At 43.9% G+C, this 19099-nt stretch overlaps 1 protein-coding gene across 8 annotated transcripts in view; it reads right to left on the bottom strand.

Annotated features, from left to right (window-relative positions):
* LOC114707973 (gamma-secretase activating protein) overlaps nucleotides 1-18681 on the bottom strand; it is a 107079-nt gene extending 88398 nt beyond the window's left edge. For 4 of the 8 annotated variants that reach the window (XR_005091047.1, XM_037203561.1, XM_028890907.2 and 1 more), the window contains exons 1-3: nucleotides 18328-18669; nucleotides 9403-9479; nucleotides 8316-8372 (exon numbers count right to left, since the gene is read on the bottom strand). Coding sequence is in view for 7 of the 8 variants with exons in the window: in XM_037203561.1 (XP_037059456.1) it covers nucleotides 8316-8372; nucleotides 9403-9479; nucleotides 18328-18424 (231 nt within the window). In the remaining variant the exon portion in view is untranslated. Of the gene's footprint in view, nucleotides 1-8315; nucleotides 8373-9402; nucleotides 9480-18327 lie in introns of all 8 variants that reach the window. The other 4 variants (XM_037203563.1, XM_037203562.1, XM_028890909.2 and 1 more) reach the window with 4 other exon arrangements.
* Between the last annotated feature and the right edge of the window lie 418 nt (nucleotides 18682-19099).

Here is a 19099-nt window from a genome sequence, read left to right as displayed (position 1 = left end):
TGAAACTTAGCTATGAGACAACCAAACAGCATGGTTCAAAACACCAACACCCCCGGTCAGATCCTGACTTGTTCTCCAGCTGTGCGACTTTGGACGCGTTATTCAGCTTATCTATCCATCATACTTAGCAAAGGACTATAACATGCATCTTGTGTTATTATAAGCACTCAGAAATACCAGAGTGGTATGGCCAAAGTGTCTCCTGGGTTATGATGAGGATGAAGAGGGTCAATACTCACAAAGCACTTAGCACAACATAGGCTGTGTTGTGCCACTCAGATTGTAAGCATGAGGGAGAAAGGCTTTAATCAGATCACACACCTGACCATGATACCATTGGCTGTGCCACAAGTATGTCTCATATTTAAAGACGTGGCTAAGAAATCTTCCATTACTTAGTCTTTCCTTTTTTATGAATGTTTGAAATGTTCAAAATATCAGGAGAAGCCAGTCATGGTGTGCTCACCAGTAACCCCAACCATGCAGAGGCTGAGCAGAAGGGTGACAAGTTGGAGGCTATCCTGGACTATGTAGTAGAACCCTGTCTTAACAACAACGGGGAAAAAAATCAAAAGATTCCATTTCATTGATGCTAAGGAACATGGAAACAGTCATGTAGATGGAAGATGTTAAGGACTGAGGACTTAAGTGTGTCACCCCGTCACCACGGGAAACAGCTACCAAACGGGAGCTTTGAGTTGATATGAAGGCACTAAATTTGGGGCTAGAGAGATGGCTCAGCTGTATGAGCTACTCTTGCAGAGGATCCAAGTTCAGTTCCCAAGACCACCCATAATTGCATGTACATGTACATCCAACCCAGGAGCATCCAACACCTCCGTGGGCATTCCTGAGCGCGCACGTGTACACACACACACACACACACACACACACACACACACACACACACACACCACTTAGTAATAAACCCTTCTAAAGAAGGTACTAAACTTCTGTAGAAGTTTTGCTTTTTTAACTTTTTGCTCTAGTGAGTCTTATTTATAAGTAAGAAAAATCATAGATTATATACTTCGTTTTTAGTATTTTATTCTTTTAACTAAGGAATCACACATGAATAATCTTGATGCTTAAAAGATGCAAATGTTGTCAAATACAACATCAAACCTTCTAAACCTCAGGCAATGTCAACTCCATTCCGAGAGGGAAGTTTGTGACTTGTGCAGGAGCCTTCCAGATTGTCTAAAGTTATTTCCACATCGACTGTGCCTTACGTTTCTTAGTTTTCCAACATGAATGAAGTGTGCTGTCCTATCAAATGCTTTTCTTCATGTAGCAAAATGTTTTGGAGAGCCTTCTGTGCCAGTATGCACTTACAGGGGAGTGTGTGTGTGTGTGTGTGTGTGTGTGTGTGTGTGTGTGTGTGTGCCTTTGCTTGTGCTGTGAAGTAGGCCAGGGGTCAGGGTCAAGTGTCTCCTCTATCATGCTCCACCATTTTGACTAGACAGGCCGGCCCATGGGTCCCTAGGCCCTGCCTGTCACACTTGTAGCATGGGATTGCAGACGCACGCCACCATGCAGTTTTTCACGTAGGTGCTGGGGATGTGAACTCTGTCTGTCCAGCAAGCGCTTCACCATATGTTCTTCTAACATAGCCCAACTTAATAGACTGCTAACACCTCAGCATTTATTCCCAAGTAACTTATTGGTGGGCATTAATTTGATTTAGCTCCCACTTTTAGGTAATAAAATTATCCAATTAGCATTTCATATATATTATTTCCCAGTGCTGAGGCTCAAACCTAGAAGCTTGTACCAGTTGGGCAAGTACTCTACTACTGAGATACATTTCTAAACCTCAAACACATCTTTGTGAGCCTATGGAAGAATTGCTGGGCCGTAAGGAATATAAGTACAGAATTCTTCAATTGTGAACTGCTGTGGGATGTTCTGTATGTTAAATGTGTTGCTCTGATTGGTTAATAAATAAAACATTGATTGGCCAGTAGCCAGGCAGGAAGTATAGGCAGGACAAGGAGAGAAAAGAATTGTGGGAACAGGAAAGCTGAGTCAGAGACGCTGCCAGCCGCCGCCATGGAAAGTGAGATGTAAGGTACCAGAAGGCCAGGAGCCACGTGGCAACTTATAGACTAGTAGAAATGTGTTAATTTAAGATATAAGAATAGATAACAAGAAGCCTGCCACGGCCATACAGTTTGTAAGCAGTATAAGTCTCTGTGTTTACTCGGTTGGGTCTGAGCAGCTGTGGGACTGGCAGGTGAGAGAGATTTGTCCTGACTGTGGGCCAGGCAGGACTGGAGAAAACTTCAGCTATGGTAAACATCAAAAATATCTACCAAACTAGTTTCTGCAAAAACACATTACACAGTGGCTCATGGAACTGGATAATATAAGGCAGGTCTGGGCTTTAGGGATGGTTTAATCCAGAACTGGAAATACCCATTCTCTTAATTTTCTGGCTTTAATAAGTTTTCAACCTCCACATGACAAAACTCTAAGTTCTGGTCCCCAAAGCCATGTCTGTTCCAAGCTCACATTCCATATGAGCAGAAGCAGAGAAGAATAGTCTCAGATTCTCAGAAAAGTCCATTAGATGCTTGTATCCCCCCAGTATGGGTCTTATTCCCTCCGGCATGCACGAGGGTAGACCAGCAGGGATGGAAGTGGAGAGAAGAGACAGAGGGTAGGGAGGAGAGAGCTTGCCTACTTCTGACTAAGTAATGTGCTGCTTCTTGTTTGGCCAAACCCTGCAGACAGCAAGACCAGGATGAAAAAGACCCACTCCTCTCTATTCTCCCCACTCAGGAAAGCTAACCCCCTGAACATTGTCCACAAAACGAAACTAAGGAGCCTAGGAAGTGGAGTGAAGAAAACACAGGTTGGATACATGGTTCTGCCATGAGCAGAAAGCTGTGGGTTCGCTTTACAACCTCCAGGGGGTGAGGGTATGCAGGCTCTCTGGGGACTCCACGTTCTGAGAAATGAGGCGGTGATGACTTTTTTGCATAATATATTCTAGACTTGAAGCTAGAGAAGAGACCATAACAGAAACGATGCCAGGAATAGACAGAAGCACACCCCCACCCCCTGAAGCAAAGAAACAAGAAATCCAGTAAGACAGAGACTGTTGGGGGCTGCCTAACCTACTCTATCGAAACAGTCTGGGAAAAACACAACCTCACTTGTCCCTTTATCCACAAGGCTGAGAGGGGAGACTAGAATCCCACTCCATCCAGATGCCCCAAGCATGGTCCACTCCTGCTAGATGGAATCAGAAAAGATCAAGTAGAAATCAAGACTTTCATCACACCTGGTAGAAATCTATCTCCTTGCAGCACACTGAAAGCTATGGAGGAATGGTGGACATCCACCCAGACCCAGTGCTGGGGAGACCCGGCTCTTCAACAGTGCAGCATTGTCAGAAAGGGCTGAACCGGAAGCCAAGACTTGTCCTCTCACCTTTCCCAACATCCACCCATCAGTCCCTGACTCCTCACCCTAGTCAAAAGCTGCAAACCCCTGGCCCCAGCTGGGAGTCATGAGAGGAAGCCAAGCAGAGGAGCAGAAGTCTTCACTTCGACCACAGCAGGAGTGGGGTGCCACCCTTTATTCCTCAACAAGTTCTGCATCAGAGGAGACACTAAAACAGAAAACTAAATAAGACCTAGAGTCTCTTGAGAGATGCTCAAACTATGAGTCATGCCAGGAGCCAGGAAACTTCAGCTTGAGTGAGAAAATGCAGACGTTAGGCACTGGGGTGGCAAATACTAGATGCTGCGGCAAAGATTTTAAAGCAGCTATGGTTTCAAAAAACAAAACAAAACAAAACCCTTCAGTAAGAAGTTTAAAATGTGATTGAATAAAAACAGTGGAAATCTTAACAAGGACATATGAACGAAAAATACATAGAAATTTTACTCCAGAAAATTACAATAATCAACTTTTAAAATCTCAAATGATAGCAACATACCAAAAAAAAAAAAAATACAGGAACTTGAAGGGAAAAATACCTAATCTGAACCATACAAAGTAAATAAACTGGGACCAAAGAGCTGAACCTCACAGACTCCTGACTATCACAAATATCTGATTGACTAATTTGATGTAATTAAAGCTCAAAAAAAGAGAAAAGTGGAACTTTTTTAAGTGTTTGAAAACATAGTGGCTGATGAGTGAATTACCCCAAATTGGGCAAAAGATTTAAGAAGCTGAATGAAAACCCAAACAATGGAAGGTGGGAGAGCTGGCCCTGAGGTCATTAGAGCAGGAGAGCTGTCCCTGCCCCTCACCAGCTGCAGATCCCCGGAGAGTGGCCCCTGTGCCTGGCCATGAAGGTGTAGGTTTGGGAGAGTCACCGCTGAGGGTTGTGAAAGCAGAATTGGCCTCGCCCCTTGCTCATCCTACAAGAGGTGAACTCACCAGGGCAATGCAGGAGAGCTCCCCCTGGTAGTGAGGACAAGGGAGAGCTGGCAGGCTGACCAACCCTACAGCTACCCAGACCCAGAACCAGGGTTATGAGTTGGCCAACCCCAACATCCACCCCATCTGTGATCTGCTGGAGCACATGAAAGGACCAGTCCTGCAGACCCAAAGTCACAGGATCTCCAGGACACAGGACAACAGCAGGATGTCCAAGAGGAATCCCAGTGAGGGCCCAGCATCAATAGTGTAGCAGAAACCAGAGGCCTCGAACCAGACCAATGAGTCTTTGCAGTGAACATTTACAAGTAAAGATAAATGGACTAAAGGGTATACTGTGTGGCTCACTGTGTTATACTACAGCTTCCATGATGAGATTTCCCCCTCTTTTTTCCTTTATTTTTTTCTCTTAAATTTTATTTTATTTTATTTGAGTTGGGGGAGGTTGCAAGGTCAGAGGGCGGATACAAAGAGACAGGAAATGAATGGGATTGAGATGCATGATGTGAAAGACTCAAAGAATAAATAAAAAGAAAGAAAACCCAAACAAATCCATAGGGACACAGTCAAGTAAATTTTCAGAAAATAAAGGGCAAAGGAGAAAAAAAAACTTTTTCAAAAGTGATTGGGGAAAATAAAACCTTAAATACGGGAGAAAAATATTTTAAAAGACAGGTTTCCCATAAGAGGCCATGAAGGGAGGGACGAGGGGAAACATTTTTTCAGGAACCTGTCAGCTTGAATTCTAGACCTGACAAAGTCATCCTTCAAAATGAATAAAGGAAAGAAATGCTCAGGTAAAGAAAACTGAGTGTATGACCTGCACACCAACTCTAAATACTGTGAGTAAAGCAAATTCTTAAAAGACCAGGAAAGTGATTTTTTTAAAAAAGGAATCAGGAAATCAGGACACCAGGGAGGAAGATGCAACAATGGAAAGAGAAAAATGCAGGCAGGCCGTAGTGGATTTCCTTACTTTGTATTTCCTCAATCGTACTTGACAGCAAAGGCAAACGCATGTCATCAAATGTGATCTTGAAAACTGCCAGAAGCGAAGGCCGCAGCTCAGTGTACAGCACTTGCCTACCACCAACAAGGTCTTTCTAAGGGGAGGGTGGCTGGAGGGCTGGCACAGCAGTTGAGAGTGCTTACTGCTCTTGCAGAGGACACAGGTTCAGTTCCCAGCACCTACATGGTAGTTCACAAGTCCACTTCTAGGAGATCCAATGCCCTCTTCTGGCCTCTGTGGGCTTCTGCTTGCACATGACGCACATAAACTCACACAGGCACACACACACATTAAGTAAATAAATATACAGATAAATCTGTTTAAAGAGGGACAAAATGTTGGAGACAACTGTACGTTTAGGAAACTAAATTACTTAAAAAGCAAGGTTCCTGAGTTTCACTGAAACTGGTAAATGGTCACCAGCAGCTCTCTGGATGACAGCAGTGTGTGCATGCTGACTGCAGTGGTCACTGCTGGTCACCAGCAGCTCTCTGATGGCAGCAGTGTGTGCATGCTCACTGCCGTGGTCACTGCTGGTCACCAGCAGCTCTCTGATGGCAGCAGTGTGCATGCTGACTGCAGTGGTCACTGCTGGTCACCAGCAGCTCTCTGATGGCAGCAGTGTGTGCATGCTGACTGCAGTGGTCACTGCTGGTCACCAGCAGCTCTCTGATGGCAGCAGTGTGTACATGCTCACTGCAGTGGTCACTGCTGGTCACCAGCAGCTCTCTGATGGCAGCAGTGTGTGCATGCTCACTGCAGTGGTCACTGCTGGTCACCAGCAGCTCTCTGATGGCAGCAGTGTGCATGCTGACTGCAGTGGTCACTACACAAGCGTGCCTAGGTGATGAAATGGCACAGAACCTTAACACCTACACTCTACCAGTGTCACCTGCCTGGCTTTACTGTCATGCTCTGGTTACACAAGACGTAACAACTGAAGAAAACTAGGCTAAGGGTACATGGAACTTGGCAATTTTGCCCATTTGAAAACAAAATCACTTAGGAAGGTGGGGAATCATTAAGATTTGTGCAGCCTTCTACCCAGCCTGGAGCGCTATCACTAGAGCAAAGCATTGTCTTTCTCTTGGTGGCATAGTTTCAAAACAAAAATACAGAACTTGAAAGAAAATTTAAAGTCCAGATGACTTGATATGCAAATCCATTTCCTTAACAAAACCAAAGGAAAACGTGGGTTGTAAGGTGTTCTGAATATATAGAAAAGATAGAAGAGGCTTAGTTAGTAACTGCTGTGGTTTGACTATGTCTCCCAAGTTCGTAGGTTGGAGACAGAATCCCAGTACAGCAGTCCTGGAGGGGGAGGCCCAGAAAAGGGTGGTTAGGTCACAGGGCTCTGCCCTCCCAATGGACTATTGCTGTTTCACCAGCCTGGGTTAGTTACTGGGAGAGTGTTACAAGGTGAGTCTAGACACCTCTTACTCTCCTGTTCTCACACTTCCACTGTGCCATGACAGAGGAAGAGAGCCCTTGCTGGGACCCTTGAGCTTCAACTTCCCAACATCTGGAACTGTAAGAACTAAACATCTTTTCTTCACAAATTACCAAATCTTCCTGGGCAGTGGTGGCGCACATCTTTAATCTCAGCACCTGGGATGCAGAGGCAGGCGGATCTCTATGAGTTCAAGGCCAGCCTGGTCTACAAAGCAAGTTCCAGGATAGCCAGGGCTACACAGAAACCCTGTCTCAAAACAAAAACAAAAACAAAACAACAACAGCAACAAAAATAAATAAATAAACCCAAAAACCAAAAACACCAAACCTCAGACTCTCTGTGATAACAGGTTATAGCAGCCGCAGCAAGCAGGCTATGGCCATGGCAGCAACTTTGGCTGAAGAAAGATGCGCCCATCTATTACAGCAAGGCTGGTTAAATTTCCCACTAATGTATGCCTTAACCAACTTATTTCCCGAGCAATCTCCATATCTTAAAAGCCAAAAAAGCAGTGAAGAAGAAACAAATCAAATGCAAATACCCCTCACCCCTTGCTCATGGCCCCAGGGAAGAGAAACGGATCCATAAAAGGCTTTGCCCCCACTGAAATCAGACTAAAATTTTACATAATGCTGCTTCCAAATGCATCTTCTCAAAATTCAGACCTTGTAGAAAGGACTGTACTAGCACTCAGAGTTTTATTTGCCTCTTTTTCCAGACTGTATTTGGACACGATTTGCCTTGGCCATCCATGTGACTCTGGACTGTCACAGGGGAAACACTGAGTGGTGTGGTTTTGGAATCAGATGAGTGAATGAACAAAGAGCTGAGGGGACAATGAGTGGATGACGGGAGAAGAGAATGAACCACATTGGAAGCCAAAAGAGAAAGGTGACCTGGGAGAAACGTAGAATGGATAAAAGATATACAAGGGTCACTTCTCAATTATTCTTATGTAAGCACAAACTGCCCTCCCTCCCTAATGTCCCAGTTAGATAAAAACTTGTCCACACTGACCAGGAACTAACAGGAGTAGCTTTGGAAAAAATTAAGGAGCACAGCTCCAAACCTGGATTGTTACTGAAAAGCACAGAAACAATGACGTGGAAGTTAGCCAGAATCAGAACTCAGGGTCTAGGGCCGTTGTGGAAATGACCTAGGGGCACACATGGCTCTTGGAGAAGGAAATGGACTTCCTACTTTTATTTTTTCCCCATAATATTATTAAATTAGTCTGAGCCAACTTTAGTTAAATTTCAAAGAATTAACACTGTGTGTGTTGTTTTGGTTCCGGGTCATTACACTTCTCTTTTTTTTTTTTTTTTTTGGCAACAAGGATAAAAAACTAAAGAAATAGGAGAAGGAAAGAAATGAAAATAAATAAAATCGAGGTTGTATTTAGAAAACAGAGGAGACAGAAAGAAAAAGACAACCAAGTGAAAAATCTACAATTACCTCATTCTGTCTGGTTTGGCAGTCATATAATCCAAAAACAGCATTTCCCTTATTATCCTAAAAATCAATTAGATGTTTATTAGTGTCATTGTTCAGGAAATTAGGTTGTCACTGGTTTTTAAACAAACCTAAAGTAACTCTAACAGTTTTAGTAGCAGGCACTCTAAGGGAAGCCTACTGTACACATCTATCCAGAAGACCCAGACCTAGTTCAGCTGGTGGCTGGAACTTGGAGAGGAAACAGTCATCACTGAGCAGCTTAGAGAATCTGGGGACTGGCTAGAAGGCCTTAGCATGGACCTCCAGCTGTGTCCTTAAGAGAATAAATATGGCAGATAATGGGATTGAACAAAATCCATAATATTCATGTAAGTAAAACTGAATCTTTAAATGCATCATCCCTAAATATAACGTAAGAATTTTTTTAATCAACAGGGAAACAAAGTATGGTGGGATAAATGTCTAGAACTCACTGCTGGAATTCCTCCTTCATGTGTCCCTATTAGCAGATTTGTCAGTAAAAATTGAGTTTTTCTTAGGACATCCAACATCTGACGATGTTGTTAAACACTCACAGTGCCGACTATGGTTATACTTACATCTGAATGTACAGAGTAACCATAGCTAACATTTTCTCAAAGACAAAATTTTAACATACTAGTTAGGTTTAAATATCTTAGCCTTTTTTTCCTCTAGAAAATGAAATTATCCATCCATTCAAATTCTGTGAATTTCAGATATGTAGTTTCATCTGATTTTTAGAAGAGAAAATACTCATGAGATGGACTATCAGCCGCTCTTCAATCCCACCTACACAGAAGCCAAGGATGCCAAAGGTTAAGTACCGAAAAGTCTGTGCTGCCCTTCAATAAAGTGGAGTACAGGTTCTGTAAAAAGTTAGTCTTAGCACTGGGGGAGTAGAGGCAGGCAGATTTCTGTGGTCTACATGGTGAATTCTAGGCTACTATGGCTAATAAGTGAGATCCTGTCTCAAAAAAAAATTCTGTAAAAGGATAATATAAACGATGAAAACAGTAAACCATACATTGTATATACTTTGTACAATAAGAAGACAGCATGGACTCACCTTATAGGTATAAATAATGTTTCCATTTCTTTCAATGTTTAGTACATGTAAGCTCTCCTGAGCTGTTTCTAAAACACCTGGAACACATAATGGCAGGCTAGTATTCAGAAAATGCTTTTAACACATCCAATAAATAGAGTATTCATGAAAGAAATTAAATTCAAAACTATAAGCTGATGATTGTGTTATACAGAGTTTACAATAAGGCAAACAATCTATCCCATTAGAAGCCAAAGCAGGGGGAGGGGTACTCTGAGCACACTGATAAGCTTGTGAGATATTCACTGGGCTCTACCCTCTTGACCTCTTGACTACACACTCTTCTATATGTTGTATCTTAACCATGTCAATTGTATACTAACTTTTCTTTATGCATTCTGAGGCTACATCATTAGTGGCATACCATTTAGAATTATTATACTTTCCTGCTAGATTCACCCCTTGCCAGGTGCTCAGCTGAGTTCCAGGTGTTTGAGTAGTAACTAAAATAATAAGATTTGTAAAAGCAGGGCACTGAGGAGATGGCTCAGTTGGCAAAGTGCCAGTCCAACAAGCATACAGACCTGCATTCAGATCCCAGCACCCATGCTTGTCAAAAGCAGGCATGCCAACATACATCTGCAACTCTGCTGCTGGAGTGGATCCAGATGAACCCTCTAGCTTGCTGGCCAGCCAGCCAGTGAGTAGCAGGTTCAGTGAGAGACTGTGCCTCAAAGATGGCATATAATAGAGGAGGACACCCAACATCATCCGCTAGCCTCTACCCATGCACATGTGCATGCATACATTCCACTCACATACACACGGGGAAACAGTCAAACCCTTCCTCACTTAATATGATGTCATAAGCAACAGGCTAAACCAGAGAAAGTACAGACACCCCTCTTCCATCTTCCCCATGGGATGCTGCCTTTGATGAACGATGTTGAGAGTTAGCACTGGTGTTAACTTAGAAAATGTTTTTTCTCTTGCTGTCAAGAACCACCTCCACCCCGTAAAGGTTTGTGTGAGGTGAGCACCCAGGAGGAGAAAGAGAGGAGGGAAGTGGAAATAGGAGTGGAAAAGTACTGGTCAGAGTAAAGAACATTCCATCCCCTACTGAAGGGGATTCTGTGGTGGAACGTTTGTTAAAGATGTGTTACATTCTTCTACGCTGTGGAATATTTGTTTAGTCATGCAAAGACGTGTTGCATTCTTTTATGTTGCATTTGTTTAACTCTGTGAAGCTGTGTTACTGTGCCTGTCTAAAACACCTGATAGTCTAATAAAGAGCCGAACAGCCAATAGCTAGGCAGGAGACAGGATAGAAAGTGCTAGAAGGCAGAAAGAATAAATAGGAGGCAAAATCTGGAAAAAGAAGATTGAGGAACAAGAAAAGAAGGAGAGGAAGACATCAGGTGCCATCCACCCAGCCACCCAGTTACACAGCAAGCCACAGAGTAAGAAGGAAAGAAATATATATAGAATAGAGAAAGGTAAAAGTCCAGAGGCAAAGGGTAGATGGGATAATTTAAGTTAAGGAAAGCTGGCTAGAAACAAGCCAAGCTAAGACTGGGCATTCATAAGAAAGAATAAGTCTCCATGTATTTACTTGGGAGCTGGGTGGCAAGCCCCCCAAAGAGCCAAAGAGTGAAAACAAACCAAACAAAACAAAACAAAAACAAAAAACCAGGCTTCAGAGAGGTCTCTGCCAGGAGCCTCCCTAAGATTCCTAGTCCTGAAGGCAATTCCCTACAAGGGATATAGCTAGGAGAGGGCAATTTCCTGTGAGGCCTTCCAAGTACAGCTTTGTAATTGTATGTACGCCTGTGTGAAAAAGCACACCTAAGTCTTAAGCAGGAATTAGACTTTATTCATTGAAGAATTTCTTTTCTTTCCTCTTTAAACCCTTTTTTGGTCCTTACACAGTGAAATGGATGTTCTGGATATGGCTCTCGTGTTATAACTTCTTCTGTCCTTTACTGTTAACCCCTTGCCACTCATGTTTACAGTATGAGACTTGTGAGCAGAATCACCTCTTGGTTCCTCTGCATCCTCCCCACCGCCCCCAGCTGACACTCAGCTTTCCGCAGGATTAATAGTCCACTCTCACTTAGAGCAGCTCTCTCGGGTCACACTTGCACTACTATTTGTCTTCAGTGACTCCTTATTTACTCCTTCCAGATGGGAGTTGACATTTCCTCCTCCTGGTTACTAACTTGTCAGTTACATGCTCTTTTCCTATCCTCTTATTAGTTAGACCAAGACTTGTAGCATGGGTGCTCAGCAGTATGCTTTAATGTTACATGGCACCCAAGAATATGATGCAGTATCTACTGAAGCTGAAAACAGATGATTCAGGAAGCTCCCTTGCACCAGTATCCCAACAGCAATCTATATGTTCAGCAAAAGGCAAATCTGAGCTACTGTGGTTCATAGTAGCCCAAACTGAATCCCCCAAAATGCCTACCAAGAGCTAAACAACGGAATACACTATGACAATGAAAAAGAACTAACCATAGCAACACATAGAAGTAACAGAGCAAAGTCAGCCATGGTGGTGCAGGCCCTTAATCCTAGCACTCAGGAGGCAGAGGCAGGCAGTTCTCTATAAGTTTGAGGCCAGCTTGGTCTACACATAGGGACCAAAAAAAAATTTGAGCAAACTACAAAATCCCCATAACCACTGAATACCAACTGCTTTACTTGATTGGTATGTTTCTGAAACTGATGAAATCAGTCTCTGAAACTAAATAAGCAACTAACTGCCTTGAAGCACAGAGGACCTATTGAAGCTAATGTGTTTTTTCCTTCTCTGAGTGCTGCCTTTGGGGGCTTCACTCTAGGGAAATTGACTGAACTGTGTGTCCTTACAACTTGTGTGCTTTGCAATAAACAAAATCATATTCTAGAGCAAGACATAAAGACCCTTTATACAAAACATTGAACTTAAAATTGAACTGCCCATCTTCATCTACAAGGACAGTCTTGATTCTACAGGTAAAGGACTTAAATAAACAGAGGTTTGTAGAGAATTCTTGATTATCATTAACTGAGGAGTAACTGACATTTTTAGCTTCCTCAAAAGTTGTCCACAGTTTGCTTAAACTTAATTCCTCATTTATGAATAGAGTATACAGATATTAAAACAGTATTGCATTGGTTATGGAATTTTCAAATGTTTAGATGAAGCATGCAAAACATCCTACAGCACATCCTGTTTGTATTTCTAATACAAAAGAAAACAAGAGCAGAATAAAAGCAGGGATACGGAAGAACTGGACACCACAGCTGGAGCTGGTGTGGGACCCTTCAGAGAAAGCGCGGGTTTCACAGCGGCATGGCCTTAACCCTGAAGTCTCTCTTCCTGCCTGTCCAAGACATCATTGTGTCAGAGATCTGCAGAGAGGGTGCAGAAGTGGTTTTGATAGACAGGTGTAAACTTCTATTGAGATGTCAGAATCACTTCACACTGATTTTAAAATATATGGATAATCAATGGATCTTAAGCAGACAAGGTTCAGTCAGCTGACTGCCAAGTAGCACCTCACAATGTCTTCTCATTTCCACATCAATCACTTGTTGGCTCAGGTGTTATAGGCCCATTGTACTTAAAGGACAACTGAGTTCAGCAAGGTGAGGACCAGGCCAACCCCACACAGTGAAGAAACAGTGCAGGGTCATCTCAGACCCAAAAAGGACAAAGAGAACAGTGGGCTAGTGCCCTGTGTCCACTGACAGGAAGATGAGTAATTACCCTTTCAGGGGATTCTGTAAGTTCATTCCCATCCTGCAATGACGTAAAGCTTCTGGAATGCAATGTGTCAATATTTTGAGAATTTTTTTTCTTTCAAGAGTATAAGGATACTGGGACAGACCTTCACAAAAGTATACTTAAAAGGTTTCAGTTAAGATAAGAAATTCCTCTACAAGAAGTCTTGAAAAAATTCTTGGCAAAACACCTATTTTTAAATTACTAAAAAAGTCTCCACCAAATACAGATTATAATTATCGTGTGTGTGTGTGTGTGTGTGTGTGTGTGTGTGTGTGTGCATGTGTGTGTGTGTGCATGCACACACATGCACACACACATGCACAGGAATATATATATCCATACATAAATACATAATACATACCACGGGCACTTATCTCTGCCCATATTAGAAACATGAGGGGAGCTTTTTAAGTAACATTGTTGCTCTTCAAAAGAACCAAGATACTCTCATCATAAAAAGTATATATTATGGGACTGGAGAGATGGCTCAGAGGTTAAGAGCACTGGCTCACAACCATCTATAGTGAGATCTGGTGCCCTGTTCTGTCATGCAAGCGTATATGCAGGCAGAACACTGTATACATAATAAATAAATATTTAAAAAATATATATATATATATTATTATTTAGTTGTTTATTTGGTGTGTGAGAAAGGGAGAGGGGAGAAATAGAGAAGGAGGGAGTAAGAATGAGACCCTGAGACACATGTGGCAGAGGACACCTTGTAGCAGTCAGTTCTCTCCTTGCACCCTGAGGGACTCAGATCATCAGGCTTGGAGCAAGTGTCTCCACCTACAGGGCCATCCCACTAACTCAAGATGTTCTGATTGTTAGGAGACTGGTGTGGGGACCACTCTTGTGTGTGTGGTTCCCCTAGATATTTTTCATTGCACAACATATATCAGCTACCACAGCTAGAACCCTGGCCAGAACATGGTACAATCACAGTACACAGGACTGAAAGAAATAAAAATGTCTTTGTGGACACATCAGCTGGCACCAGCTATAGCTGGACTCTCGGCTTTCATTTCAAGGGTGTGTGAAATGGATGCGGTGTTTGGCAATGCTGGGAATGGAGAATGATGTCTCACCACACCCTCAATCATTTGCCGCTTCCTCTCTGGGGGAGTTGCTCACACTTTAACACACCCTTCCCTAAGAAGTATTCAGTAACATCTTTGCTTATTTACTTATTCTGACTCTTCCCCCAGTAAAGTATCTCTGGAAAGTCCAGAGGAGGAAGTTTAACTATTTCAAATGAGGAAATGTGGTTGAATTTTACAGTTCAGTAAACTCTGGGATCACAATAACACATTTTGATAAGGAAGTTACTTGCATAAGTGAACCTGCTAAAGAAAGTCTGAAACATATAAAGCATTGTGATGACTGAGGTAAGAAGAAACAGAAGTTGGCTTCCCAAACAATCTTGTTCACTTCAATCCATTCTTTGCTAAAGCAGAGTGATTTCACATCACAGGAAGATGTTCCCCAAATGTATAAGCTTTAGTCCAAACTGCTATGAGACAAGAATTGAAATAATTTTGTCTTCCTAATGACAGTACTTGGATAGGGGCATCAGACAGTCTTACAAAAAAAAAAAAAAAAAATGTGAGCCAGTTCCCAACACACAGGCCAAAAGATGGTGAAACAGGACTGTTCTTAGTCTGTACACAATCCCCCCAGTCCATCAGGCTCAGAATGATCAGGTTTTATAATCCTAAATCAGGAATACTGTGATGTGACGTATCTCACACTCTGAATGAAATGAGAAGGAGCAAGCACAGGATGATTCATCAGGAAATCAGTAAAAAGAGAACTGAGAATTAGAAAAGGAGACCAGGGACATGGGAAGGAAAAGTAAACAGGGAGGACAGTGGCAAGAGAAAACACCATGACTGAGGCCACCCTCCAGCCCCCCATCAGTCTGCAAGATGAAATAAAAGAGGAAATAAAGAAAAGCTAGTTTTCAAGTTACCTGGCAAAATATATCACTGTCCATGAAAGAGCATGAGACTTAAAATCAGTCTGGTGTGCCACAACTTCAAGCCTAAGCAAAGCACAGGAAAGAAAACTCAGGCTCTTTCTGGAATTACGCATATGGTCATATGGTCCCCGACAACATTTCAACGTATGCTTTTTTAAAGTGGTGCCGAAGCAATCCAAAATACTTAGTAAAGACACCGACTGGAATGGCAAACTCAGAGACCTCCCACATGTCAGCCCCATCTCTGCAGAGAACTAAGTAAAGTTCTCTGTAAGCTAAGTAAAACTGAGTTCCTGTGAAGCACTGTTTCCCAAAAACCACTTAGCCCTGTGGGATCACTCCTGTAAGAGACAGAGAAAAGAAGCCGGTCCTAGAAGGAGGAGCAGTCAAGCTTCCAGATGGGCCTGAAGCCTGGGGAGGGAGGTGGGGGAGGGGAGGGGAGGAGGGGGGGTGGGGACAGGGGAGAGGGGAAAAGGGGGATGGGGGCAGGGGGCAGGAGCTCCAGAACTCAACCTGATTGCCAGAGTAGTCTCACATTGAGTCAACAGTCAGGCCTTTTATACCCTGCTGCAGTGCCTCCCCAGAAATATTGTGCCTGGCGAAAAATAATGATTTCTGTGTAGCCAGTTGACTTGAATAAATCTTACAATATTAAGAAGAGATTAAAATGAAAAGAAAGTATAGTATGCTTTTCATTTACTTGAAATTTAGATTAAAAATGGCTTAAAACTATCAATAAAATGAAAAGAATGTTAAATACAAATATTTAGACTTCTGGGGGATTGAGATGAAGAGTCCTGTGAGGGTGCATGCACACAAGCCTTTCAAGGTCTGCTACTTCTCATTTTGTAGGTGGATAGCAGGCACATGGACTTTTTTAAAATCACTATTCAGAGGTAAAGTATGTTAAAGTATTTTATATAACTATTCTGAGTTTTGTGAAGATTTCTCATTTTGTTTCAAGAGAGACCATATTCCCAAAGTTCAACACAGAACCAAGAGTAGACAATAATCAGACCTGGCCTCCTAGCCCTCAAGCCTTTGTTGACCACATTTTCTATTTCATGGCTGCCAAAGTTCCCTGACTGGCATTGCCAAGCTCACTGGCTATTTTGGCAAGAATATGTCATGTTTCGTGAGAAATACTTGGTGTCACTAAGTGTCACACACATGCACACATACACAATGCACCATAAATCAACAAAAGGAAGTAACTTGGGGGGATATTAACACTTCAGATTTTAAAAGTTTAGGTATGCAGAAAGCAGACACATAGGCATTGACAGTGTCACTCCTATTTAAGTTTTGAAAACTGGAACTTCAAAAAATAATTTGTATAAGTAACACTATAAATAAAGTTTAATTTCATATTTTCCTGCAAAGGATGGTGTGTGTGTGTGTGTGTGTGTGTGTGTGTGTGTGTGTGTGTGTGTGGTCTCACACAGGTGAATGCACCTGTGTAGGCCAGAAGTTGATGACAGGTATCCTCCTCAGTCGTTGAACATAGCTCTCAGGAATTCAGCTAGACTGGCCAGCCAGCAAGCCTCGGGATCCTGCTGTCTGTCTTAGCAGCCCTGGAAGGACAAGTGTGCTGCACACCCCCTTCTGTGAGCTGGGGTTCAAGCTTGGGTCCCCACGCTTGTGCTGAACGCTCTTCTTCAAAGGAGCTGCCTCCAGCCCCTGGTTTTGTTTGTTTTAAGCTACACTCAGTGGTGACTATGGGAATCACAGGACGAAGAACTTACCACAGTGCTCTGAGAAACCTTAAAATACAATGCCCCCACCCCAAAAAAAAAACAGTAAAATTTTACCGAAACACCAACACACAGGTTTGTAATTCTTCACAATGAATGAAAGTGAGTGAAAATGAATGAAAAATGCAAGGAAGCCAAAATCCAGCTGGGCCACACACAGCTTTTTAACCACAGCGCGCGCACACACACACACACACACACACACACACACACACACACACTACTGAAACATAAGACTGGGCATTTTATATTTCACCCAGCTTCTAATCTGCAATCACCTGCCATTTAGCAAAATAAAGTAGGAGCTGGGAAAGGACTATTTTTGTGATGGGAAACAGACTTGGAGTTGCTTATAATATTTCAAAAAGTTGAACCTTCAAAACATTAACAAAGCAAGTGAATCGGAAGCTGAATAAACCTTCCGTAAGTTCTAAAGTTGTTTATGTGTGACTAGCTGTCAATACACAAAGACAAGGAATCACACAGGCAAAACTTCCATAAGAGCTCAGAGGAAAGAAATTGTGGACATGGTAATTTGATGTCTGCCCCCCCCCCACACACACACACAATCCACTGGCAGTCTACAGTGTTTAAGGAAAACCAAAGATAGAAAGAAGTGAGCACACAGGCACACACAGCTCCTATGCACAAGGTGAGCCCTGAAGATGTTTCCTCACTTACGGTCTTTAAAAAGAAAGGAAAATCTTAGGAAATTACAGACCCTCTTCTTTTAGATAGATTAATTCTGGAAATGCACAAAAGTCACTTTTCACTTCCTCACCAGAAGAGCCTCAGTATCAGGAACGAACGCCAATAGACGAGGGCAGGAAGCTGAGCATCCCTGCCTCCCTGCTTCTTGTGGTGCAGGGGTGGGGTGGGGCGGGTGTTGGGTGTGTGCTTGGGGGCTCTTGAGCAAGCTGCTGTACCTTTAGCGCCCTGCAGACCCTCAGTTCACTGCGTGCATCCTGAAAGGGCACCCTGCCCTGTCTATATATCACATCTGGAGGGACATGCCCTCCAAGCCACCAATGTCGGTCCAGGAATACAGAATCTGTTCCCCAGATATACAGCAAACGTCTTTTTAAAAAGAAGGGGAGTTAAACCTCTGAATTCCCCTTCTTAAAAGCCGATTGGTGCCGGGAACGCTCAGCATCCTCTCTGGGACAGGCTATTTTTAACTGTCGTTTTCTTGACCACCACAGCTCTGGATTCTGTCAACCTACACTTCGAGGCGCTCCTAGCTCTAGCTGAGCCCTGGGGGCAGACAAGGGGGAACCATCCCGCCGCCTCCCGCCTCCCCTTCCCAGTGACGAGGGATCGGGTACCACTCGCCTACTCAGAGGGGACGCCGCGGCTCCACTGAGCCCCGGAGGTTCTGTGGATGCCGGGCCCCGGCCGGCCCGCCCGCCCCCTCCAGGACGCGCGCCCCGCACCTGCGCCGCCTCCTCCGGCCGCTGCCGCCGCCTGGGCCGGCAGACTCGGGAGCACGTCTGCTCGCACGTCGAAGTGGACGCCCAGCCGCAGAGCCATGGCCCGCAGGCGGCGGCCGGGTGGACATTCCGGGCCGGCTCTCACCTTCCAGCCCTGCAGCCGCCTCTCCTTCCTCCCCACCGCCCCGCTGCTGCTTTCGGTTCTGGGCGGTCCAGCCAGGAGGATCCCGAGCACCGCCCCTTCCAGGCCGCAGCCTGAGACGACGCGGGGGACCAGGCCTCTCCCTGGCAGGGAGCTGTCGCAGGGCCCGACGGGGTGGCTTAGCCCGCGGCTTCCTGCGCCTGTGCCCAGGCCGAGGTTTCTTTTTTAGCCTCAGGTCATTTCCACCTCTTAGCTAGGGCTGGGTCACCCGAGGAGACTCAAGGTTACCACAAAGTGGGCTGGCGTGTTTTAGCTGTAGTGTTTAGGTAATAAACAGCAGCAGGGAGCATGTAAACTACAGGGTACTGTGTTAAGAGGAGGGTTTGCTTACCAGTCTGGGTTCTCTTTGTATTCCAGTTCCTTCACAGTGGCTTGAGGAAGTTGGCTTGTCTAGGAGTGAGTGGCCTCTGAAGAGATCTGTGAGCACTTTCGTTCTTCCAGGGTTCCTTCCCAACCCCGTCTATTCTTCTACAAGTAGATCCAGTGTTTTCATAATCTAGCACTCTGGCTTACTCTGCTCAAGGAACGCACAGTTAGTAAGCTTGGCCCTGTGACATGCCATCCATCCTGTAC

The sequence above is a fragment of the Peromyscus leucopus genome, chromosome 3 (assembly GCF_004664715.2).
Source record: "Peromyscus leucopus breed LL Stock chromosome 3, UCI_PerLeu_2.1, whole genome shotgun sequence".
NCBI lineage: Eukaryota > Metazoa > Chordata > Mammalia > Rodentia > Cricetidae > Peromyscus > Peromyscus leucopus.
This window is presented reverse-complemented; position numbering and strand designations above follow the sequence as displayed.